This window comes from Pezoporus occidentalis, unplaced genomic scaffold (assembly GCF_034315485.1).
Source record: "Pezoporus occidentalis ecotype Australia unplaced genomic scaffold, CSIRO_AGI_Poc_V1 ctg1075, whole genome shotgun sequence".
Taxonomy (NCBI): Eukaryota; Metazoa; Chordata; class Aves; order Psittaciformes; family Psittacidae; genus Pezoporus; species Pezoporus occidentalis.
This window is the reverse complement of record NW_026912860.1, coordinates 1-24,663: the sequence shown is the minus strand read 5'-3', so window position 1 is coordinate 24,663 and position 24,663 is coordinate 1. Positions and strand designations below refer to the sequence as shown.

At 52.5% G+C, this 24,663-nt stretch overlaps 2 protein-coding genes and 2 long non-coding RNA genes across 7 annotated transcripts; 3 read left to right on the top strand and 1 right to left on the bottom strand.

Annotated features, from left to right (window-relative positions):
* The first annotated feature begins 483 nt into the window (after positions 1-483).
* On the top strand, positions 484-6,537 carry LOC134165606 (uncharacterized). Its single transcript, XR_009965587.1, has 3 exons — positions 484-637; positions 6,189-6,333; positions 6,491-6,537. It is a non-coding gene; the product is annotated as an uncharacterized LOC134165606 (long non-coding RNA).
* A 1,836-nt stretch (positions 6,538-8,373) lies between these two features.
* LOC134165609 (uncharacterized) lies at positions 8,374-9,392 on the bottom strand. The gene is made up of 2 exons (XM_062622579.1): positions 9,069-9,392; positions 8,374-8,955 (listed from the first exon to the last, which is right to left on the bottom strand). Exons 1-2 carry the CDS (start codon positions 9,309-9,311, stop codon positions 8,374-8,376), a joined length of 825 nt encoding a protein of 274 aa, XP_062478563.1. The 5' UTR covers positions 9,312-9,392.
* Positions 9,393-10,515: 1,123 nt separating this feature from the next.
* On the top strand, positions 10,516-11,477 carry LOC134165595 (uncharacterized). Of its 4 annotated transcripts, XR_009965577.1 has the most exons (3): positions 10,516-10,662; positions 10,987-11,006; positions 11,212-11,477. It is a non-coding gene; the product is annotated as an uncharacterized LOC134165595 (long non-coding RNA). The 4 variants fall into 4 exon arrangements; XR_009965578.1 differs by lacking the exon at positions 10,987-11,006 and having other exon boundaries at positions 11,229-11,477; XR_009965581.1 differs by lacking the exon at positions 10,987-11,006 and having other exon boundaries at positions 10,527-10,643; positions 11,248-11,477.
* Positions 11,478-21,173: 9,696 nt separating this feature from the next.
* Positions 21,174-22,299, top strand: LOC134165616 (olfactory receptor 14C36-like). Its single transcript, XM_062622590.1, has one exon. The coding sequence runs from the start codon at positions 21,342-21,344 to the stop codon at positions 22,287-22,289; it is 948 nt and encodes a 315-aa protein (XP_062478574.1). The 5' UTR covers positions 21,174-21,341; the 3' UTR covers positions 22,290-22,299.
* The last annotated feature ends 2,364 nt before the right edge of the window (positions 22,300-24,663 follow it).

Below are 24,663 nucleotides of genomic sequence, written 5' to 3'. Positions count from 1 at the left end.
TCGGGAGGTTTGGGGTGTTTGGGGCTGTTTTGCGAATATTTTAGGCTGGTTTGGGGGTGTTTCAGAGTGTTTTGGGGTGTTTTGGGCTGGTTTTGGGATGTTTTGGGGTGTTTTGAGCTGGTTTTGGGATGTTTTGGGCTGGTTTTGGGGTATTTTGGTTGTTTTGGGCTGGTTTTGTGGTATTTTGGTTGTTTTGGGCTGGTTTTGGGGTGCTGACGTGCCACCCCCCCCCCCCCAGTGCAAAGGGCCGTGTCCCTGCTCTCCCTCATGGAGCCAGTGCTGAGCCCTGACACCCCCCCGGAGAGGCCGCGGGGGGGCGCCCCCCCCCATCAGGTACAGGGACCCCCCCCATATGGAGACCCCCCCCCCCCATGTCCCCCTTGTATGTGGGGCTGGGACCCCCACATGTGGGTCTGGGATCCCCCCCCAATATGGGGACACCCCAGTGCCCCCCCCCCATTGCCCTTTGCCCCCCCCCCCCCCCCCCTTGGACCTACCCCAGAAGGTGTCGCAGCTCGAGGCCAGGCTAAAGCAGCTCCACAGCGACCTCCAGAAGGTACCATTTTGGGGGGGGGGGGGTGATTTGGGGCTGTTTTGGGTTCTCACTGGGTGCCACCCATAGGAGAAGCAGGACAAGGTGGTTTGGGGTGGTTTTTGGAGTGTTTTGGGGCAGTTTTGTGTCTCTTTTGGGGCTCTGACCCTGTATCCCACAGGAGAAGCAGGACAAGGTGATTTTGGGCTGGGTTGTTTTTGCCCTGTTTTAAGGCTGTTTGGGACTCTGACCCTGTATCCCATAGGAGAAGCAGGAAAAGGTGGTTTTGGGGTGTTTTGGAGCTGGTTTTGTGTGTTTTGGGGTGTTTATCTCCTGTTTTGGGTCTGGTTTTGGTCTCCTACCCTGTATCCCACAGGAGAAGCACGACAAGGTGGTTTTGGCCTGGTTTTGGGGCTGTTTTGGGATGTTTTTATTCTGTTTTGGGGCTGGTTTTGGGCTCTGACCCTGTATCCTGTAGGAGAAGCGGGACAAGGTGGTTTTGGGCTGGTTTTTGGGGTGTTTTGGGGCTGTTTTTGTCCTATTTTGGGGCTCTGACCCTGTATCCCACAGCAGAAGCAGGATAAGGTGGTTTTGGGGTGGTTTTAAAGTGATTTGGGGGGGTGGTGGGGGTGTTTTGGGTCAGTTTTGGCCTGCTTTTGACTTGTTTTAGAGCTGTTTTGGGGTTCTGACCCTGTGTCCCACAGGAGAAGTGTGACAAGGTGGTTTTGGGGTGGTTTTGTCCTGTTTTGGGGCTTTGACCCTGTATCCCATGGGAGAAACAGGACAAGGTGGTTTTGGGGTGGTTTTGGGGTGGTTTTGTCCTGTTTTGGGGCTTTGACCCTGTATCCCATGGGAGAAACAGGACAAGGTGGTTTTGGGGTGGCTTTGGGGTATTTTGGTGGTGTTTTGGGGTGTTTTTGTCCTGTTTTGGGGCTCTGACCCTATATCCCACAGGAGAAGCAGGACAAGGTGGTTTTGGGGGTGGTTTTGGGCTGTTTTTGGGGTGTTTTTGGCCTGTTTTTGTCCTGTTTGGGGGGTGTTTTGTGGCTGTGCCCCTGTATCCTATAGGAGAAGCAGGACAAGGTGGTTTGGGGATTATTTTTGGGGTGTTTTGGGGCTGGTTTTGTCCTGTTTTAGGGCTCTGAGCCTGTATCCTCTAGAAGCAGGACAGGGTGGCTTTGGGTTCGTTCGGGGGTGGTTTTGAGGTGTTTTTGTCCTGGTTTTTGTGTGTTTTGGGGCTCTGACCTGTGTCCCATAGGAGAAGCAGGACAAGGTGGTTTTGGGGTGGTTTTGGGGTCTTTTTGGCATGTTTTGGGGCTCTTTTGGGACTTTGACCCTGTATCCCACAGGAGAAGCAGGACAAGGTGGTTTTGTTGTGTTTTGGGGCTGTTTAGGGCGTTTTGAAGAGTTTTTGTCCTGTTTGGGGGCTGTCTGGGGGCTCTGACCCTGTATCCCATAGGAGAAGCAGGACAAGGTGGTTTTGGGCTGGTTTTTGGGTGTTTTAGGTTGGTTTTGTCCTGTTCTGGGGCTCTGACCCTGTATCCTGTGGGGATTGGAATGTATCAAAGCTGTCAAAGACCATGGGAAGGAGAAACTACAGCTAGCAATTGCTTGGGAGCATGTAAATACCGTGTAATCTGTTCAATAACGGATCCAGCTTGCGCTCTACCTCTGGGTCCGTGCCTCCATCCTCACAGGCTCTCACCCTGTATGCTATAGGAGAAGCAGGACAAGATGGTTTTGCGGTGTTTTGGGGGTTTTGGGAGGGTGTTTTAGGGCTCTGACCCTGTATAGCACAGGAGAAGTAGGACAGGGTGGGTTTGGGGTGGTTTAGGGTTATTTCTGTGGTCTTTTGAGGCTGTGACCTTGTATCCCATAGGAGAAGCAGGACAAGGTGATCTTGGGTTTTTTGGGGCTGGTTTTGGGGCTGGTTTGGGGTGTTCTGTGGCTCTGCACCTCTATCCCATAGGAGATGCAGGACAAGGTGTTTTGGGGGTTTTTTAGGTTTTTTTTTGGTGTGGTTTTGGACTCTGACCCTGTATTCCACAGGAGAAGAAGAATAAGGTGGTTTGGGGTTGTTTGGGGTGTTTCTGGGGCGTTTATAAGGCGATCTGTGGCTCTGACCCTGTATCCCAAAGGAGAAACATGAGAAAGTTGTGAGGATGGAGGCACGGACCCAGAGGTAGAGTGCAAGCTGGATCCTTTATTGAACAGATTACACGATATTTATATGCTCCCAAGCAATCAGCCAAGCACCTCTGTGTTTGCCTTGCAGTTACATCAGGTGAAAGGTCCATCTGATTTTCTTACCGACATCCTCTTTCCAGTTTGGGTTGGTTTAGGGTGGTTTTGGGATGGTTTTGGGTTGTTCTGGCAGTGTTTTTAGGCTGTTTGGGGGCTGTTTTGTGGCTCTGACCCTGTATCCCCTAGGAGAAGAATGACAAGGTGGATTTGGGGTGTTTTGGGGTGGTTTTGGTGTGGTTTTCCTTTGTTTTGGGGTGGTTTTGGGCTCTGAACCTGTATCCCATAGGAGAAGCAGGACAAGGTGATCTGGAGTTGTTTTGGCTGTTTTGGGGCTGTTATAGGACTCTGAACCAGTATCCCATAGGAGAAGAAAGACAAGAAGGTTTTGTGGGTTTAGAGAGGGTTTTTTTGGTGGTTTTGGGGCTCTGACCCTGTATTCCACAGGAGAAGCAGGACAAGGTTGTTTTGGGGTGGTTTTGGAGTGTTTTGGGGTGGTTTTAGGGTGTTTATGGGGTGGTTTCCGGCTCTGACCTCGTATCCCATAGGAGAAACATAAGAAAGTGGTTTTGGGGTGGTTTTGGTTGGTTTGGGGGGGTGGCTTGGGTGTTTTGGGCATGTTTTTGGGCTGTTTTGGGTCCGTTTTGGGGCTCTGACACTGTCCTGACGTAGGAGAGGCAGGACAAGTTTTGTGGTGGTGTAGGGTGTTTTGGGGTGTTTTGAGGCTGTTTTGGGGTGTTTTAAGGCTGTTTTTTTTATTTTTGGTTCTCTTTTGAGGCTCTGACCCTGTATCCCATAGGAGAAGCAGGACAAGGTGGTTTTGGGTGGTTTTTGGTTTTTTTTTTGGTACTTTTTGAGTCTTTTATGGTGTTTTGGGGCTGTTTTGGTGCTGTTTTTGGACTCTGACCCTGTATCCCATAGGAGAATCAGAACAAGGTGTTTTCGGGGTGTTTGGGGTGGTTTGGGGGTGTTTGGGGGTCTCCCACCCTGTATGCTATAGGAGAAGCAGGACAAGATTGTTTTGGGGTGTTCTGGTTTTTTTTGGGGGGGTATTTTGGGGCTCTGACCCTGTATCCCACAGGAGAAGCAGGACAGGGTGGTTTTGGGGTGTTTTTGGGGCTGTGACCCTGTATCCCATAGGAGAAGCCGGACAAGGTGATCTTAGGGTTTTGGGGCTTTTTCGGGCAGTTTTGGGGCTGTTCTGTGGCTTTGAACCTGTATCCTATAGGAGAAGCAGGACATGGTGGTTTTGGGGTGGTTTTGGAGTGTTTTGGGGTGTTTATGGGGTGTTTTGGGGCTCTGACCCTGTATCCCGTAGGAGAAGCATGACGAGTTTTGGGGTGGGATTTTTTGGTGGGTTTGTGTATTTTTGGGGTGTTTTAGGGTGTTTTTGTTCTGTTTTGGTGCTGGTTTTGTGCTCTGACCACGTATCCTATAGAAGAAGCAGGACAAAGTGACTTTGGGGTGGTTTAGGGTGTTTTTTGGGGAGCTTATGTTGTGTTTTGTGGCTCTGACCCTGTATCCCATAGGAGAAGCATGAGAAAGTGGTTTTGGAGTGGTTTTGGGTGTTTTGGGGTGTTTTTGGTTAGTTTTTGCGGTATTTTGGGCTCTTTTGTGGCCATTTTAGGGCTCTTTTGTGGTACTGACCCTGTATACCATAGGAGAATCAGAACAAGGTGCTTTTGGGGTGGTTTAGGGTGTTTTTAGGGTGTTTTAGGGGCTCCCACCCTGTATGCCATAGGAGCGGCACAGGTTGGGTTGGGAGAGGCTTTGTGTAGTTTTGGTGTGGTTTTGTTTTGTTTCGGTTTGATTTTGGGCTCTGACCCTGTATGCCATAGGAGAAACAGGACAAGGTGATCTGGGGTTGTTTTGGGCTGTTTTGGGGCTGTTTTATGGCTCTGAACCTGCATCCCTTAGGAGAAGCAGCACAAGGTGATTTTGGGCTGTGTTGGGCTTTTTGGGGGCTGTTTGGGGGCTGTTTTGTGGTGTGAACCTCTACCCCATAGGAGAAGCAGGACAAGTTTGTTTTGGGGTGGTTTAGGGTTTTTTTTTGGGGGGGGGGTTGGCTCTGACTCTGTATTCCATAATAAAAGCAGGACAAGGTGGTTTTGGGATGGTTTTGGGGTGTTTTGGGGCTCTGACCCTGTATCCCATGGGAGTAGCAGGACAAGTGGTTTTGGGGTGGTATAGGGTGTTTTGGGGGGTTTTGAGGCTGTTTTGTTGTGGGTTTGGGCTGGTTTTTGGCTGGTTTGGCTCTCTTTTAGGACTCTGACCCTGTATCCCATAGGAAAAGGAAGACAAGGTGGTTTGTTGAGGGTGTTTTTTGGTGGTTTTGTGTATTTTTGTGTGTTTTAGAGTGTTTTGGGCTTTTTTGGTGCTGGTTAGGCCTCTGATCATGTATCCTATAGAAGAAGAAGGACAAGGTGTTTTTGGGGTGGTTTAAGGTACTTTTGGGGAGTTTATGTGGTGTTTTGTGCCTCTGACCCTGTATCCCATAGGAGAAGCATGAGAAAGTGGATTTGGAGTGGTTTGGGGTGTTTTTTAGGTGTTTTGGGTGTGTTTTGTGCTGTTTTGGGGCTGTTTTTTGGCTCTTTTGCGGCACCTACCCTGTATACCACAGGAGAATTTGAACAAGGTGGTTTTGGGGTGTTTTGGGGGCTCTCACCCTGTATGCCATAGTAGAAGCAGGACAAGATGGCTTTGGGGTATTTTGGGGTTGTTTTGGGGTGTTTTGCGTCTCTGACCCTGTATCCCATAGGAGAAGCAGGACAAGGTGGTTTTGGTCTGTTCTTGGTCTGTTTTGAGGTTCTGACCCTGTATCCCATATGAGAAGCTGGATAAGATGGTTTTGGCGTGCTTTGCTGTATTTGGGGGTTGTTTTGGGATATTTTTGCGCTCTGACCCTGTGTCATATAGGAGAAGCAGAAGAAGGTGGCTTTTGGGTGGTTTTCGTGGTGGTTTTCGTGGTTTTTGGGTGTGGTTTTGGGGTGTTTTAGGGTGTTTTTTGGACTCTGACCCTGTGTCTTATAGGAGAAGAGGGACCAGATGGTTTTCGGGTGCTTTTGGGGTGTTTTTGGGTGTTTTTAGGGTGATTTTGGGATGGTTTGGTGCTGACCCTGTAATTCATAGGAGAAGCAGGACAAGGTGGGTATGGGTGTTTTAGGGTGGTTTTGGGGTGTTTGTTTTGTGGCCCTGACCCTTTATACTAAAGGAGAAGGAGGGCACGGTGGTATTGGGGTGTTTTTGTGGTGGTTTTGGGGTGTTTTGGGGCTGCTTTGGGTCTGTTTTGGGGCTCTGACCCTGTATCGCATAGGAGAAGCAGGACAAGGTGGTTTTCAGTGGTTTTGGGTGTTTTGGGGTGTTTTGGGCTTTTTTGGGTCTCTGACCCTGTATCCCATAGGAGAAGCAGGAGGAGGTGGTTTTGGGGTGTTTTGGAGGGGTTTTGGGGTGTTTATGTGCTGTTTTGGGGCTCTGACCCTGTATCCCATAGGAGAAGCAGGACAAGGGTGGTTTTGGGTGCTTTTGTCTGGTTTTGGTGTGGTTTTGGGGTGTTATGGTGTGTTTTGGGGCTCTGACCCTGTATTGCATAGGAGAAGAAAGATAAGGTGATTTTAGGGTGTTTTGGGCTGTTTTGTGTCTCTGATCCTGTACTCCATAGGACAAGTAGGACAAGATGCTTTGGGGAAGTTTTGGTTTTTTTTGCGGGTGTTTATGTAGTGTTTTGTGTCTCTGACCCTGTATCCCATAGGAGAAGCAGGACAAGGTGATTTTGGGGTGTTTTGAAGTGGTTTTGGTATGTTTGGGGGGTGTTTTAGTGTGTTTTTGGTGTGTTTGTGGTGTGTTTTGGGCCTCTGACCCTGTATCATGCAGGAGAAGCATGAGAAGGTGGTTTTTGTTTTTTTTTGGGGTGTTTTTGAGATGGCTGTGTGGTGTTTTGGTGGTGGTTTCGGGCTGTTTTGGGGCCATTTGGGGGCTGTTTTGGGGGTCTGACCCTGTATCCCATAGGAGGAGCTGTGATCCCCTCCAGGACAATGGCATTCATAGGGACAACAGTCATTCCATAGGGAATGCTGCCATTCCATAGGGAATGCTGAGATTCCATAGGGGGACACTGCAGTTCTATAAGGGACACTAAGGATTTTGCGTCTTCTCCAGCACGGTGGACAAGCAGGAGCTTTGACTACCATTGGGATGCTAGGATTCCATAGGGAACGCTGGCATTCCATAGGGAACCCTGGAATTGCATAGGGAGAAACCGCAGTTCCATAAGGGACACTGAGGATCTTGTGTCTTCTCTGGTACTGTGGACAAAGAGGGGCTGTGACCCCCACATAGGACACAGGGCCCCCCCCCCTTGGACACTGGGATTCCATAGGGAGCACTGGGATTCCATAGGGAGGCACTGGGATTCCATAAGGGACACTTGACATCTCCAGTGCCTGGAGTGGATGGAGCCACAGGAGATGCTTCATGGGACTCGTATAGGGGATGCTGTGTCCTCCTATGGACCACCATATGGGGCTGAAGGGGTCTATATGGGACCAAGGGTATCCATATGGGGTTAGGAGCATCCTTATGGAGTTAGGAACGTCCATATAGGACATGGGGCTTCCACACGGGACCACCCGCATCCATCTAGGGCTGAGGGCCTCTATATGGGGCTGAGGGACTCTATATGGTCCTATGAGCAGCATCCATATACAACATGGGACCAGCAGCATCCGTATCAGACCAAGGGCCTCCATACAGGACCACAAGCATCCATATGGGATTGAGGGCCTCTGTATGGGGCTAGGAGCATCCATATGGGGGTAGGAGTATCCATATATGACATGGGACCTCCATATGGGACCACAAGCATCCATCTAGGGCTTAGGGCTGAGGAACTCCATATGTAGCTATGGGCCTCTATGTGAGACTGAGGAGCTCCATATAGGAGCAAGGGCCTCCGTATGGGACTATGAACTTCATATGTGACATGGGGCCTCCAGATGGGACCACGAGCATCTGCGTTGGGTTGAGGGCTTCCACATGGGGCCATGGGCTTCCATATATGACATGGGGCCTCTGTATGGGATCAAATGCAACTACATGGGACCATATATGCATCCATATGGCACTGAGGACCTTCCCTATAGGGCAGAGGGCTATAAGGGGGTAGAGTATCTCTATGGGGCTGAGGACCAGCTCTTATGGGGCCACAAACCTCTACAGGGGACTGAGAATATCCATCTCTATGGGGCTGGGGGCTTCCCTATGGGGTTCAGGCCTTCCCTATAGGAAAAGACTGGGATGAGCCCCTAAGCAATAAGGGGTTGCAGGACCCCTCCCAGCCCCTCATTTTGAGGCCAAATCCTTAATAATCATAATAATATGCCCCCAGCATCCCCCCAGCCCCTGCTCCCTCCTCACCTCTGCAGATCTGCTCCAGCTTCCTTGGGCTTTTCCCTCTTAGGGGCCGTGCAGCCAATCCTGGGCACAGGGATTCATTGGGATCCGTCAGCATCCATCGGGATCCATCAGGGATGCGGCAGTGGGGACCGGGATGGGGAGCGCTTTTAGGGACTTTTGCTGATCCAATGAACCTGACGGCCTTTCCCCTAAACGATAACCGCCTCTTGCAAGGGGACCTGAGCATCCTGCAGGTACCGCAGGCTCTGGTCCAGGTATCCCTGAGCCCTCTTCCTGCTCCACTCCAGCTGCAGAAGGAATGGGATGCTACAGAACGCCCCCATTGGCTGGAGCAGTCCCAACGCTCCCTTTCCCATCCGCATGTGGAATGAGCAGAGCGGTGCAAGGGGTTCCAATGGGAACAGGAATGGATGAAGGGCCCATACCAAGCACTCTGCTACCCTCCACGTCTGCCTTGTCTTCAATAGGCGCCGAAGCTCTTTCCATTCCAGGAGCGTCGCCGCATCAAGGAGAGCTTCCCAGGAAGCCTGCACAGGATGGGATGGGAGATGGCACCTTGGGGTTGATCCCACCCTCGGGAATGTGGGATACCCGGGGCGGGGGGGTGTCTGTACCTCGGCCACACGGTGGCTTTGGTCGCTCATGTGGATGAAGAGCGGGAGCAGCAGATCCCAGGTTTCGCTCTGCATCCTCCTCCTGTCGCCACCAAACACCAACTCCAGCAGGAACTGGAACAGGCGGATGGAGAGCTCCCGGAGCCGGCTGCATCCCTGGAGGGAAGGAGGAAAAGGGGGGACTTGGGCAGATCCTGATGGGATGTGAAGCCCTGGAGCCACCCCCATGCGAGCTCCAAATCACCGCAGGGGTCCCACGCAGCCCTTACTCCATCAAAGAGGGGCCAGAGGTCCTGCACCAGCCCCACGGCAATGGGGCTGGCCTCCTCACTCGGGAGTTGACCCATCACATTCCATATGATCATCAGGGCCTTTATCCTGAGCTCGTCCTCAGCATCCCGGAGCCGGCACACGATGTGGGGCAGGAGCTTCTGCAGTTTCAATGCCTGCAGGAAGAGGTGGGGGCTCCTTGTGGGGACGCCTTGACCCAGGGCTATGGTCACCAAGGTCATGGCCAAGAGGGGTCCCTATGGCCATGCCCTGCCCCATGGCCAAGAGGGCTCTCTGTGGCCGTGCCCTGCCCCATGCCCACGTCCTGCCCCATGGCCATGCCCCCTCACCAAGAAAGGTTTCTTCGACAGCTCCAAGAGTCTTTCCAGCAGCACGAACGCAGTCACCAGGTTCTGGGGTTCCTCAGCTCCCTCAGCACCACCAGTAGCGGAGGCCATGGTCTAAGGCAAACACAGGCATTGAGACCCCACCGAGCCTGCAGGTCTCATGGGACTCATCAGGGCCCTTTGGGACTCACAACCAAGTTGGGGATGGAGGTGTCCCGGATGTCCTGGGGCATCCCCAGCAGCTCCCGTAGAACCTCCAAAGTCCTGGATATGGTCACGATCCACATGTGCACATCAGCGCTGGAAGGCAGAGTGCTGAGTCAGCGTGGTCCCTGCATCCCATGGGATGCCATATGGGGGTTAGTGGTGGTGCTCCCCATGGGGTGGGATGCAGGGACCCGCTCCTCAGGGATGTCATAGCATCATGGAAAGGGCCTTAAGGTCATCCAATTCCAGACCTAATGCCATGGGGTGGGATGCAGGGACCCGCTCTTCAGCATCATAGAAAGGGCCTTAAGATCATCCATTGCCGTGGATCCTTGGGTCTGGTGGCCATAGGGACCAAGCCCTCAAGGCTGGTACCTGTATCTCAAGGGCACATTGAGGACCATGCTGATGGCCAATGCCCTCGGGTGCTTGATGGCCATCAGGGTGAGGAGCATGTCCATCCTGTCCCACGTCGCTTTCCTGTTGCTAATCCGCAGGCAATCACGGATGCTCCTCACAACGATGGGCATCTGGAAACGGGAGCACGGGTGAGGATGGTGCTGGGACCGGATTCCCCACCCCTCTCTGCTGCATCTTGGTACCCAAGACCCCTCCTAGGTTTAGGATGGAGGAGGAAGGACCGAAGGGGATGGGCACAAAGCCATGGGGCACCCACCTCCGCCAGCCAGAAGTCGAGGTCGCTCATGACCAGCTCCAGGATGTCCTCTGCCACCCTCCTGTCGAAGATGCTCAAGTCCTTCATGGCCTCGATGACCACGCAGACCATGTCCGTCCTCTCCCATGGATAAAGGGAGCCTGCAAACCTCTATGGGAGGAAGGTTGGGAGCATGGGAGCGGCGTTGCCCGTGCTTGGGGAAGCATCCCACCAAAGGGTCAAGCAATGGGGGAAGCTCCATTACCATGGTGAGGTCTCGGGGGCTGGTTTCTTCATCCCGTCTGAGCTCTTCCACTTCATGCTCTGGCTTTGGCCTTTCTGAAGAGCAAGGGGGACACAGGAGAGTCAATGGGATATAGGGGAGTCAATGGGACACAGGAGAGTGAATGGGGTACAGGAGAGTGAATGGGGTACAGGAGAGCCAGTGGGATACGGGAGAGTCAATGGGACACAGGAGAGTGAATGGAGTAGACGAGAGCCAGTGGGAGATGGGAGAGTCAACGGGACACTGGAGATTCAGTGGGGTACGGCAGGGTCAGTGGGACATAGGAGAGTCAATGGGACATAGGAGAGTCAATGGGACATAGGAGAGTCAGTGGGACACAGGAGAGTCAATGGGACACAGAAGAGCGAATGGGGTACCAGAGAATGAATGGGGTACAGGAGAACCAATGGGACACAGCAGAGTCAATGGGACACAGGAGAGTGTATGCAGTACAGGAGAACCAATGGGATATGGCAGAGTCAATGGGATACGCAAGAGTCAATGGGACACAGGAGAGCCAATGGGATACAGGAGAGTCAATGGGACACAGGGGGAATGGGGTACAGGAGAACCAATGGGACACAGCAGAGTCAATGGGATATAGGAGAGTGTATGCAGTACAGGAGAACCAATGGGATATGGGAGAGTCAATGGGATACGCAAGAGTCAATGGGACACAGGAGAGCCAATGGGATACAGGAGAGTCAATGGGACACAGGGGAGTCAATGGGAGACAAGGGAGACAATGGGACACAGGGGAGTCAATGGGACACAGGGGAGTCAGTGGGACACAGGGGAGTCAGTGGGACACAGGAGAGTCAATGGGATACAGGGGAGTCAATGGGACACAGGGGAGTCAATGGGACACAGGGGAGTCAATGGGATACAGGGGAGTCAATGGGACACAGGGGAGCCAATGGGAGGGGTTGGGGGAGCCCATCACGACCTCTGGTACCTTCCTGCTCCAGGAGGTACTGATGGAGGCTGCAAAGAGCATCCAGGGCTGGGGAGCTTGTCCTGTCCTCAGCAAAGCAGAAGAGGAGGTGGCCCAGGAGATGGCCCAGGAGTGGGACTGGGAGCTGCGCCGAGGGGAAGGAGCTGAAGTGTCTCCTCCAGGTCACGTGCAGCTTCTGGGGAGGGAGAAAGAGCAGGAACAAAAGGTGAAGAACCCAAAGAATGAGGAAGAAAGAAAGGAGAAAGAGGAGGAGAAGGGAGTGAAAAGGGAGAGGAGTAAGGCGTGCTGAAGGAGGAGAAAAAAGGGGAAGGACCCCCTGCCTTCTCAGGCAGAGGGGGATGGCCCGAGACAGCCCCTGCCCTGTAGCTGTTGCGCAGAGGTAGGGGACCAAAAAGACGACGAGGGTTGGAAGCGAGTTCCGGTTCGACGTCGGGGGAAACCCTCCCCCCTTCCTGCCCTGCTTCCCCAGGTGTCCGTCCGTAATAGGTTCGAGGCCCTGGATCTTGAAGGAGAGGTAAGTGAGAATGTGGGGCAAGGCCAGCCCACAAGGCCACATAGGAAAAGGGGGTCGACTTTGCACCTCAGGACTGCCTCTGATAAGAAAGAAAGAAGGGTCATTGTAGTAGGGGATTCCCTTCTGAGAGGAACAGAGGGCCCGATATGCAGAGTTGACCCTCATCATAGGGAAGTGTGTAGTCTGCCTGGAGCCCGGATCAGGGATATCTCTAGGGCGCTCCCCAACCTGGTGCACCCGACAGACTGCTACCCACTGCTGGTCTTCCAGACAGGTGGGGAGGAAGCTGCTTCCCGCAGTCTGAGGGGGATGAAGAAAGACCACAGGGCCTTGGGGAGGATGGTGAAAGAGTCTGGGGCTCAAGTGATCTTCTCCGCACTCCTTCCATCTTCCACTGATGATGTGGGAAGGAATGGGAAGATTCAGTTCATGAACAATTGGCTTTGAGACTGGTGCTACAGGCAGGGCTTTGGATTCTTTGATAATGGCTGGTTTTATAGGGCACCAGTCTGGACAATGACAAGTGAGAAAGGTTTGTCTCACAGAGGCAAAAGGATCCTGGGGCATGAATTAGCAGGGCTCATTTGGAGAGCTTTAAACTAGATTCAAAGGGGGATGGGGTTGTTGCTGGGCTTGCCCCAGTGGGGCAGCGCTCCAGAATTAATGAAGACTGGGAGGCCTCCTATAATCCTCGGGTGAAATCGGTGTGCTCAGCTCGCTCCCTGAAATGTCTGTACACCAATGCGCGCAGCATGGGAAATAAGCAGGAGGAGTTGGAAACCTGTGTTAAGTCAGGAGACTATGATCTGGTGGCAATTACAGAGACGTGGTGGGACAGCTCACATGACTGGAATATAGTCATGGAGGGCTATGTCCTTTTCAGGAAAGAGAGGCCAGCCAGGAGGGGTGGTGGGGTTGCTCTTTATGTGCGAGAGCAGCTACAATGCACCGAGTTCTGTCCAGGGACAGATGACGAGCGAGTTGAGAGTCTGTGGGTGAGAATTAAGGGGCAGGCTGGCAGGGGCGATACTGTTGTAGGTGTCTGTTACAGACCACCAGATCAGGGTGAGGAAGTTGACGAGGCCTTCTACAGGCAGCTGAGAGCGGCCTCAGAGTCACAGGCCGTGGTCGTCATGGGGGATTTTAACTTCCCTGATGTTTGCTGGAAGGACCGCTTGGCAACCCAGCCACAGTCCATGAGGTTCCTCCAGTGTGTGGATGATAACTTCCTCCTGCAAATGGTGGATGAGCCGACCAGGAGAGGAGCGCTGCTGGATCTCATCCTCACTAACAAGGAGGATCTGGTTGAAGCAGTAAGGGTTGAGGGCTGCCTTGGTTGCAGCGACCACGAGATGGTGAAGTTCAGGATCTTGTGTGGTAGGACTAGTAGAATACCAAGTAGAATTGCAACCCTGGACTTTAGCAGGGCAGACTTTGGCCTTTTCAAGCAATTGCTAGGGGAAATCCCATGGGCAAGGCTGTTTGAAGGTAAAGGGGCCCAAGATAGTTGGTTGGCGTTCAAGGATTGCTTTTTCCGTGCTCAAGATCGGAGCATCCCGACACGTAGGAACTCAAGGAAGAGGGCCAAGAGACCTGCGTGGCTAAATAGGGAATTGCTGGGTATGCTCAAGTGGAAGAGGAGAGTTTACAGGTCATGGAAGGAGGGGCTGGCCACTTGGGAGGAATATAAGGCTGCTGCTAGAGGATGTAGGAAGGCAGCTAGGAGGACTAAGGCTTCCTTAGAATTAAACCTGGCAAGAAGGGTCAAGGACAGCAAAAAGAGCTTTTTCAAATACATGGCAGACAAAACTAACACCAGAGGCAATGTAGGCCCACTGATGAACGGGATGGGTGCCCTGGTGACAGAAGATGCAGAGATGGCAGAGTTACTGAATGCCTTCTTTGTCTCTGTCTACTCTGCTGCAGGCAGTCCTGAAGAGCCCCGTACCCCTGAGACCTTAGATGAAGTCAGGTCGACGGAGCGGTTTGCCTTAGTCGATGAGGAATGGGTTAGAGATCAGTTGAGCAATCTGGACGTCCATAAATCCATGGGTCCAGATGGGATGCACCCGCGGGTGCTGAGGGAACTGGCGGAAGTCATTGCTAGACCACTCTCCATCATCTTTACCAAGTCCTGGGAAACAGGAGAGGTGCCTGAGGACTGGAGGAAAGCAAATGTCACTCCGGTCTTCAAAAAGGGCAAGAAGGAGGACCCGGGTAACTATAGACCGGTCAGCCTCACCTCCATCCCTGGGAAAGTGATGGAACACCTTATCCTTGGTGCCATCTTAAAGCATATCAAGGATAAGAGGGTTATGAGGGGCAGTCAACATGGCTTCACCAGGGGGAAATCATGTTTGACCAATCTCTTAGCCTTTTATGAGGAAATAACACGGTGGATGGATGATGGCAGAGCGGTGGATGTGGTCTACCTTGACTTCAGCAAAGCATTTGACACAGTCTCCCACAGCATCCTCACAGCTAAATTGAGGAAGTGTGGTCTGGATGATCAGGTAGTGAGGTGGACTGCGAACTGGCTGAAGGAGAGAAGCCAGAGAGTTGTAGTCTATGGGGCTGAGTCTAGTTGGAGGCCTGTAACCAGTGGAGTGCCTCAAGGGTCAGTACTGGGACCAGTATTATTTAATATATTCATCAACGATTTAGATGAGGGAATTGAGTGTACTATCAGCAAGTTTGCTGATGACACTAAGCTGGGAGGAGTGGCTGACACGCCAGAAGGCTGTGCTGCCATCCAGCGAGACCTGGACAGGCTGGAGAGTTGGGCAGGGAATAACGGGATGAAATATAACAAGGGAAAGTGTAGAGTCCTGCATCTGGGCAGGAACAACCCCAGGTTCCAGTATAGGTTGGGGAACGACCTGCTAGAGAGCAGTGTAGGGGAGAGGGACCTGGGGGTCCTAGTGGACGACAGGATGACCATGAGCCAACACTGTGCCCTTGTGGCTAAGAAGGCCAATGGCATCCTGGGGTGTATTAGAAGGGCGGTGGTTAGTAGGTCGAGAGAGGTCCTCCTTCCCCTCTACTCTGCCCTGGTGAGACCCCATCTGGAATGTTCCACTTAAACATGAGAAGGAACTTCTTCTCAGTGAGGGTGACGGAACACTGGAACGGGCTGCCCAGGGAGGTTGTGGAGTCTCCTTCCCTGGAGATATTCAAAGCCCGCCTGGACACATTCCTGTGTAACGTTATCTAGGTGTTCCTGCTCTGGCAGGGGGATTGGACTAGATGATCTTTTGAGGTCCCTTCCAATCTCCAGCATACTGTGATACTGTGATACTGTAACAAGTCCAGAGGAGGCCACGAGGATGATCAGGGGACTGGAGCACCTCCTGTATGAAGACAGGCTGAGGAAGTTGGGGCTGTTCAGCCTGGAGAAGAGAAGGCTGCGTGGAGACCTCATAGCAGCTTCCAGTACCTGAAGGGGGCCTATAGGGATGGTGGGGAGGGACTCTTCATTAGGGACTGTAGTGAAAGGACAAGGGGTAACGGGTTAAAACTGAAACAGGGGAAGTTTAGATTGGATCTAAGGAGGAAATTCTTTCCTGTGAGGGTGGTGAGGCACTGGAATGGGTTGCCCAGGGAGGTTGTGAATGCTCCATCCCTGGCAGTGTTCAAGGCCAGGTTGGACGAGGCCTTGGGTGCTATGGTTTAATGTGAGGTGTCCCTGCCCATGGCAGGGGGGTTGGAACTGGATGATCTTAAGGTTCTTTCAAACCCTAACTATTCTATGATTCTATGATTCTAAAACCAGCCCCAAAACACCCCAAAACTAAGTTGTCCTGCTTCTCCGAGGAGATACAGGGTCAGAGCCTCAAAACAGCCCCAAAACACCCCCAAAACAGGACAAAACCACCCCAAAACCACCGTGTCCTGCTTCTCCTGTGGATACAGGGTCAGAGCCACAAAACAGACTCAAAACAGCCACAAAACATGACAAAAAACAGGCAAAAACCAGCCCAAAACACACATAGCAAACTCCAAAACAGGCCAAAACCACACCAAAATCACCTTGTCTTGCTTCTCCTATGGGATACAGGGTCAGAGCCCCCAAACAGACCCAAAACAGGCCAAAAACACTCAAAACCCACCAAAAGAGGCCCAAAACAGTCCAAAACCTCCTTGTCCTACTTCTCCAATGGGATACAGGGTCAGAGCCTCAAAACAGACCAAAAACAGAACAAAAACAACCCTAAACACCCCAAAACCCATCCCAAAACCACCTTGTCCTGCTTCTGCTATGGGATACAGGGTCAGAGCGCCCAAAAAGCCCCCAAAAAGAGAAAAAAGCATTCCAAATCTACTAAACCAGCCCCAAAATACCCCAAAACCACCCTGTCCTCCTTCTCCTATGGGATACAGGGTCAGACCCCTAAACACCCAAAAACAGGACAAAACCACTCCAAAACCACCTTGTCCTGCTTCTCCTTTGGAATAGAGGGTCAGAGCACCAAACAGACCCAAAACTGCCTCAAAACACCCCAAAAACCACCCCAAGGCCACCTGGTCCTGCTTCTCCTATGGGACACAGGGTCAGAACCCAGAAACAGCCCCAAAACAGGACAAAAACAACCCAAAACACCCCCAAAACCACCCTAAAGCCACGTTGTCCTCCTTCTCCTATGGGATACAGGGTCAGAGCCCCAAAACATCCCATAATCAGGACAAAACATCCTCAAAACCACCTTGTCCTGCTTCTCCTATGGGATACAGGGTCAGAGCCCCGAAACACCTCCAAAACAGGCCAACAACAACCCAAAACACCCCAAAACCACTCCAAAACCACCCTGTCCTGCTTCTCCTCTGGGATACAAAGTCAGAGCCCCCAAACACCTCCAAAACAGGCCAACAACAACCGAAAACAACCCAAAAGCACCTTGTCCTGCTTCTCCTATGGGATACAGGTTCAGAGCTGCAAAACAGCCGTAAAAAACGCCAAAACCAACCAAAAACACCCCAAAACCACCCCTATGGTGGTTTGCTTGTCCTGCTTCTGCTATGGGATACAGGGTCAGAGCCCCCAAACAGCTCCAAAACAGCCCCAAAACAAGCGAAAACCAGCCCAAAAGACACAAAGTAAACCCCAAAACAGGCCAAAACCAGCCCAAAATCACCTTGTCCTGCTTCTCCTGTAGGATACAAACTCAGAGCCCCGAAACACACCCAAAACACACCCAAAACGACCCCAAGGTCACATTTTCCTATTCTCCACTGGGACACAGGGTCAGAACCCGAAAACAGACCTAAAATAGGACAAAACACAAAAACATTCCAAACCACCCCTAAACCACCCTAAAACCACCCCAAAATCACCTTCTCCTGCCGGCTACAGGGTCAGAGCACCAAAACAGACCAAAACCAGGCCAAAAACAACCCAAAACACCCCAAAACCCACCCCAAAACCACCTTGTCCTCTTTCTCCTATGGGATGCAGGGTCAGAGCTCCAAAACAGATCCAAAACAGCCTCAAAACACCCCAAAAACCACCCCAAGGCCACCTTATTCTGCTTCTCCTATGGGACACAGGGTCAGAACCCCAACACAGCCCTAAAACAGGACAAAAAGAACCCAAAACGATTCAAAACCACCCTAAAACCACCCCAAAACCACCTTGTCCTGTTTCTCCTGTGGGATACAGAGTCAGAGCCCAGAAACAGACAGAAAAAAAGGCCAAAAACAACCCAAAACACCCCAAAACGACTTTGTCCTGCTTCTACTATGGGATAAAGGGTCAGAGCCCCCAAAGAGCTCCAAAACAGGCCAAAACCAGTCAAAAACCAGCAAAACAGGACCTAAACCACCCCAAAACCTCCTTGTCCTGCTTCTCCTATAGGATACAGGGTCAGACCCTCAAAACAGACCAAAAACAGGATGAAAACAACCCAAAACACCCCAAAACCACCTTGTCCTGCTTCTGCTGTGGGATACAGGGTCAGAGCCCCGTAACATCCACCAAAAAGAGAAAAAAATACCCCAAAACCCTAAAACAGCCCCAAAACACCTCAAAACCACCCTGTCCTGCTTCTCCTATGGGATACAAGGTGTCCTGGGTTCAGCAGTAGCAGTCATGTTATTTTTTTTTCCCTTTGTGGTAGCTGGTGCAGTGCTGTGTTTTGACTTCCAGCCTGAGAACAGTGTTGGTGAAGTCGATATTTTCAGTTGTTGCTAAGTGATGTTTACCCTGACCAAGGACTTTGTGAGGCTCATGCTCTGCCAGGGAGGAGGGGAAGCTGTGAGGAAGCAGAGACGGGGCGCCTGACCCGGGCTAGCCAGGGAGGTATTCCATACCACAGCACGTCATGGCCGGGGTGGGGGGTAACTGGGAGTCACCCGGAAGGACAGGGGCTTCCGGGTGGAACTCGTTTTCTTGGCCGGTGTTATCGTATTCTCTTCCCTTGTTATTTTCCCTTATCATTGTTGTAGTTGATAGTAGCGGTGGTGATTTGTGTTGTACATTGGTTGCTGGACTGTTCTTGTCTCAACCCGTAGGAGTTGCACTTTTTCGATCCTCCTCCCCGTTCCTCCGGGAGTGGGGGAGAACCCCGGTGGGTGGGGGGACACGGACCTCGATTGTTGTCAGTTCAGCACCACTCACTGGGAGTGAGTGAACAAGTTACCTGACTGGGTTTAAACCATAACACTGGTAAAACCTGTGGGGCTCTAGCATCTTGTTCCATATTTTCTGAGGTCACTGGAATGGGTTTCATTATTAAAAAACGTATTTCATATTCTACTTCCCTGTGTTCCAGGAGAAACAGCAACAAGGGCTTCCCCTTGTGCCACAGCTTGTGACACTGTGCAAGACGTGACAAGAAAAACAGCTGGGCTGGTACTTGTGGAGAAGCCTGTGGCCTGTAGAGCTTCATCAGGGACAAGGACAGGTTTCTGTGCAAGCACTGACTCAGTTCAGCCCAGCTGTGCTGTAGTGAAGAGCAGCACCCCTCGCTGCCCTGTGCGGAGTCGGGGCTGGGGTGCGTGCTCCCCATCCCTTCTCTCCTGCCTCCTTTGTCTGCAGTGAAACAGAAACTCTGTTCTCTGAAGAAATTCTTTCCTGTGAGGGTGGTGAGACACTGGAACGTGTTTCCCAGAGAAGTCCCCCATGCCTGTTGTGAAACTGTTTAGGATTTAGGGAATGGCTGATCAACCTGAAAGAGCTCCTGGTATGAGCAGGGAGTATCCAACTTTCCTGATCTCTGTGTGCTGCTCCCACCTTTGCCAGGCAACCAGAGCTCCTGGTGCAGCCAGGGAGCAGCCAGCAGCCAACTCCTTGCACTGTGCAAAGGCTGGGGCCTAACAGGAACTCCTGGGGAAGCAGAGGGCTCCAGGAAATGGGGGGGAAGTGCGTCAGCACATTCCACCCCGTAACTAAAGTCAGTCCATCTTTCTCAGAGTGGTGTGCTCACCTCTTGCCGCTGTGCCAACAAACAGAGTAGTGCTGAATTCCAGTTATAAACTGAGGGCAATGTTTGGTTGCTTTACTCAGTTGTTAAGAATTTCTTAAATGGGTTTAAGTACAATTATATATATGGACAGGTTTCTGCATCAACATAACTTGTTCAGCTGATTTCTATGCTCTAATGTATAGCAGAATGTTTAACAACAAACAGAATAGGATATAAATTAGTGAAATTAAGGTAGGATGTAAAATTCAACTTTAAAGCCCCAGTTGCTGTTGCTGACCATCCAACCAGGGTATCCCACCAGAGATGTTCTCATGCTCAGTGTGTGGACTTGCCAGAGATAGGTTAATGGTTGGATTCGATATTCTCAAAGGGCCATTTTCAAATTAATTGATTGATTGTAAGAAACAAAGATTTTTAGCCTTAAATCTTTGTATCATCAGGCTGTTTCCCATGGTGTTTCCCTGGAGCCCCAGGGAGCCCTGGAAGGAGCCCAGTGGGGCAGAGGCAGAGCCACCTTGGGCTGGGCCTCTGCTGCTGAGCTGGGACCGAGGGGAGACCTGCGAGACACAGGGAGCTTAAAGGCACTTGGCAGTGGAGGATGCTGAGGAGGAGGAGGAGGAACCTTCTGAAGGAGAAACCTTCCCAGCCCTGTTTGTGGTAAGGCACTGGGTGCAGGGCAATGCAGCTGCAGTTTCTCTCTGTGTAGATAAGGAGGAGGATGTGCTGCAGAGCAGGGCTTCCCCCTGCACCATGCGAGGGGCAGGACAAGGCAGGTCCCTTGTCCCGGGGCTGGCTGCAGGGTGTGAATGTGGGTGTGCAGCCAGGGGTGCCCAGCGCTGCCCTTGCAGCAGGGTCCCTGCAGCCCAAAGGCTGTGTGCAGGGGCAGGGACTCTGCTGCCTGCCAGGGTCAGCACTCGGCCTGCCCGGGAGCTCCCCATGGAGCTCGGGGGGAGCTGAGGGGAAAGGAGAAACCCCTGGCAGGGAAGGGAAGTGCTGGGTGGGTGATGCTGCTCCAATCTGCTGTCACTCTGAGCACTTCTTCAGAGGGTCCCTCTGAAAGACACTGAGGCATCATTTACCTGATAGGGAAGGATGCTGAGCTTTGATGTTTTTCCCTCTTGGTGGGCAGGTTGGGCAGTGGGAGCTGGGAATTTACTTCTCTGCTTTGGGGAAGGCACTGAGAGTCTTGTGAGGGCTTGTGTGAGCTGCTCCTGAGCCCCTGCACAGGCAGGGGTGTGCAGGGCAGAGCTGAGCACACAGCCCATGGCATGGGCTCTGGGAGCACTGAGAGGGAGCAGAGCTGGGCACAGAGCAGCAGCTCCTGGCAGGGACAGCTCCAGGCAGCAGAGATATGGATGGGCAGGGAGTGGGGGAAAGTGCAGCCCAGCCCTGGGGAGGGTGCGTTCAGGCAGCTCTCTTGCGGTCTGCCACTGGAGGTGGCTGCTGGCCGTGCTCTGCTGCACACAGCCCTTTGCTTCTCCCCGTGAGAGCTCTGTGGACTGTCCTTTGAAACCGTTCTCCCCTGGTCTCAGCACAGGACAGATGTTTGTGGGAGTTCTTAAGATCAATTTGTGTGTGAAGGCACCTTACAGGCAGTGCAAGTTTGAGCACAGGGCAAGTGGGAGAGGACTGATGGACACTGCAGCTCTCTTGGTTCTGCAAAGAACTGAGACTTTTTGCCTGATGCAATGCTCTTCTGATTGTACCTAGGAAGAAGCCTCAGCAGTGTAATGACATGACTGGCGATGACACAGAACCTCTCCTCTCCTGCTAAAATGTGCTCAGTTGTGAATGTGTAAACTGAACTTCTGTATCTGACATCCCTCCTGTCCTAACCTGTCACTGCCTTTTTCTCCTCTGACACTGCCCCATGCCCAGAGGCAGCAGATGTCCAACGGCAGCTCCATCACCCACTTCCTCCTCCTGCCATTCGCACACACGCGGGAGCTGCAGCTCTGCCACTTCTGGCTCTTCCTGGGCATCTCCCTGGCTGCGCTCCTGGGCAACGGCCTCATCATCACCAGCACAGCCTGCGACCAGCGCCTCCACACCCCCATGTACTTCTTCCTCCTCAACCTCTCCCTGCTGGACCTGGGCTGCATCTCCACCACTGTCCCCAAATCCATGGCCAATTCCCTCTGGGACACCAGGGCCATCTCCTACACAGGCTGTGCTGCACAGCTCTTTTTCTTTGTCTTTTTCATCTCAGCAGAGTATTTTCTCCTCACTGTCATGTCCTACGACCGCTACGTGGCCATCTGCAAGCCCCTGCACTATGGGACCCTCCTGGGCAGCAGAGCTTGTGTCCACCTGGCAGCAGCTGCCTGGGGCAGTGGCTTTCTCACTGCTCTGCTGCACACAGCCAATACATTTTCACTGCCCCTGTGCCGAGGCAATGCTGTGGAGCAGTTCTTCTGTGAAATCCCCCAGATCCTCAAGCTCTCCTGCTCACACTCCTACCTCAGGGAAGTTGGGCTTCTTGTGGTTGGTGTCCTGATTGCTGTTGGCTGTTTTGTTTTCATTGTGGGGTCCTATGTGCAGATCTTCAGGGCCGTGCTGAGGATGCCCTCTGAGCAGGGACGCCACAAAGCCTTTTCCACGTGCCTCCCTCACCTGGCCGTGCTTTCCCTCTTTCTCAACACTGCTGTCTTTGCCTACCTGAAGCCCCCCTCCATCTCCTCCCCATCCCTGGATCTGGTGGTGTCAGTGCTGTACTCGGTGGTGCCTCCAGCAGTGAACCCCCTCATCTACAGCCTGAGGAACCGGGAGCTCAAGGATGCTGTGAGGAAGCTGGTGAATGGATGTGTTTCAACAGATAGACGCTGCTTGCTTTAGCCTCAAAAGGGCTTCCAGTGTAGGTCATGACAGGCCATGTCTGTCTTTCCTGCTTTACATTTGTTTTCCTATTTCAATTTGTGATGATGTTGTCTTCATAGAAATGTCAGGTTTCATCTCCTAATTAAGTTGCCACTCGTGTTGTGTGACCCACAGACTTTGTGTCACTCTGGTCTCTGATTGTATTTAAGGGAAATAAATGGTCCTGCAGCAACTTCTTCTCTGTGATATGTCCTCACATGGCAGGAATGAAGGGGAATGAAAGCAGCTTTCTGGCTGCTCCAGCTCTGGGATGGCTGCTCTGTGCCTGGAGCAGGAAGAGCTCTTGGGGAGCCCAAGGCCTGGGGCTGTTGTGCTGGTGTGGGGAGATGGGATGGCATGGGGGGGCTGCAGAGCTCTCAGGGAGTCCTGGGGAGGAGAGCAGGGGACACAGGGGTCCCTGCAGGGAACTGCCCTGCAATGGCACAGGCTGGGGCTGCCTGGCTGAGAACAGCCCATGGGAAAGGTCTGGGTGGGCAGGAGGCAGCGTGTGCCCTGGAAGCAAGGGAGGACAGCAGCATCGTGGGCTGTATGAGCAGGAGCACGGCAGGAGAACAAGGGAAGGGGTGATCTGGAATACTCCATCCGGGGTTCACATCCCCAGTTCAGGAGTGGGTTTGTCAATGGGCGCTCAGGACAGGCAAGGATAGGAACACGGTGCCTGTGGGGAGAGGCTGGGGGAGCTGGGCTTGTCCAGCCTGGAGAAGGGAAGGCTGATGGGGACCTGAGATCTTGGGAAGGGAAGGCTGTTGGGGACTGGCTGCCTGTACCGGCAAGGAGGACATGGAGAATACAGAGCCAGGCTCCTCACCATGGTGCCTGGTGGGAGGACAAAAGGCAGTGGGGGATAGTGACAGAGGAGAGGTTCAGGCAGGACAGAAGGAAACCTTGTTCCCATCGGCTCAGGCAAGGGCTGCATCAGGTCACCCAGAGAGGCTGTGCAGTCTCTGGCCTTGGGAATTTCCATCTCAGCCGGAATCAAGCCTTGAACCTCTTGCTCTGACCCTGTTCCTGGTGGGTTCGACTTGAGACATCCTGGGGTCCCTTCCAACCCCTGTTCACTTCTGATCCTACAATGACGGGCTTATGAAGAGTCACAAAGATGCTCTAAGGGCTGGAGCACGTCTCCAATGGAAACAGGCTGAGAGATGTTGGTCTTCAGCCCGGAGAAAAGAAGGTTCCAGGGAGACATCTTAGCAATCTTCCCGTGTCTAAGCAGGGCCTACAAAGAATCTGGAGAGGGGCTTTTTATGAGGCTGTGCAGTGACAGGACAAGGGGGAATGGCTTTAAGCTGAAAAAAGGGAGATTCAGCTTGGACATTCAGATGAAGTTGTTCCCTTTGAGAGTGGTGGGAGACTGGCACAGGGTGCCCAGAGAAGCTGTGTCTGCCCCATCCCTGGCAGTGTTCAAGGCCAGGTTGGATGGGAGTCAGCTTTGCTCTGAAGCAGTGCTTTGTCCACCTCTGATGTTCACAAGGGATGACAGATGAAATCCAACTTTATTGTAAGGTTCACTACTTGTACTCATGACTCGAGTGAGTCTGGGCTGCACAAGAGAGGTTCAGCATGGCCTTAGAGTCATTTGGACTGTGTTATTTATTTACTGGCATAACACTTTTGAGGGGCAGGGGGGTCTATAAAACATTCTTTGTATGACAGAAAGTCAGAACAATATTGAAACAGGGAGAAGTTCTCAGCTCCTTGTAGCTTAGTGCAGAGCAAGGAGGGCTGCAGTGTCCATCAGTCCTTTCCCATTTGCCCTCTGCTTACAACACTTGTATATGATGCCTTCGCATACAAAGTGATCTTAAGAACCCCCACAAACACCTGTCCTGTGCTGAAAGCAGGGGAGCACGGTTTCAAAGGGCAGATCAGAGAGCTCTCATGGGGAGAAGCAAAGGGCTGTAGGCAGCAGAGCACAGCCAGCAGCCACCTCCAGTGCCAGACCCCAAGAGAGCTGCCTGAACACACCCTCCCCAGGGCTGGGCTGCACTTTCCCCCCACTCCCTGCCCGGGCTATCTGAGAACTTTCCCTCATGGGAACATGCCTCCACATGGCACATGGGGAATGCCCACTGCTGGGGGTGCCTGAACGCTGCTCATCATGCCCCATGAGCCCACCTTCCTGTCTCCCTCTCTTGCACTACCCAAACTTGCCTGGAATGCAGGATCCATCCCTGAGCCTGGGGAATGCAGGAACCTCCTGCAGTGAGGTGTCGCTGCTGCAGGGGAAGTGCAAAGCTTCTGTGAGACACTTGAGAGTGCGGGCAGAGAGCGGGGTGTGTGCAGCAGAGAGGGTGCTACGGGCAGGAAGCTGTCCCAGATGAGGTGCCCT

Excerpts from the sequence above, each read along its gene's own strand:
- LOC134165609 (XM_062622579.1), bottom strand. The coding sequence starts at position 9,311 with ATGACCTTGGTGACCATAGCCCTGGGTCAAGGCGTCCCCACAAGGAGC. Across the intron at positions 8,956-9,068 it reads TCTGGCCCCTCTTTGATGGA|GGATGCAGCCGGCTCCGGGA; the intron begins GTAAGGGCTGCG and ends CCTTCCCTCCAG.
- LOC134165616 (XM_062622590.1), top strand. The coding sequence starts at position 21,342 with ATGTCCAACGGCAGCTCCATCACCCACTTCCTCCTCCTGCCATTCGCA.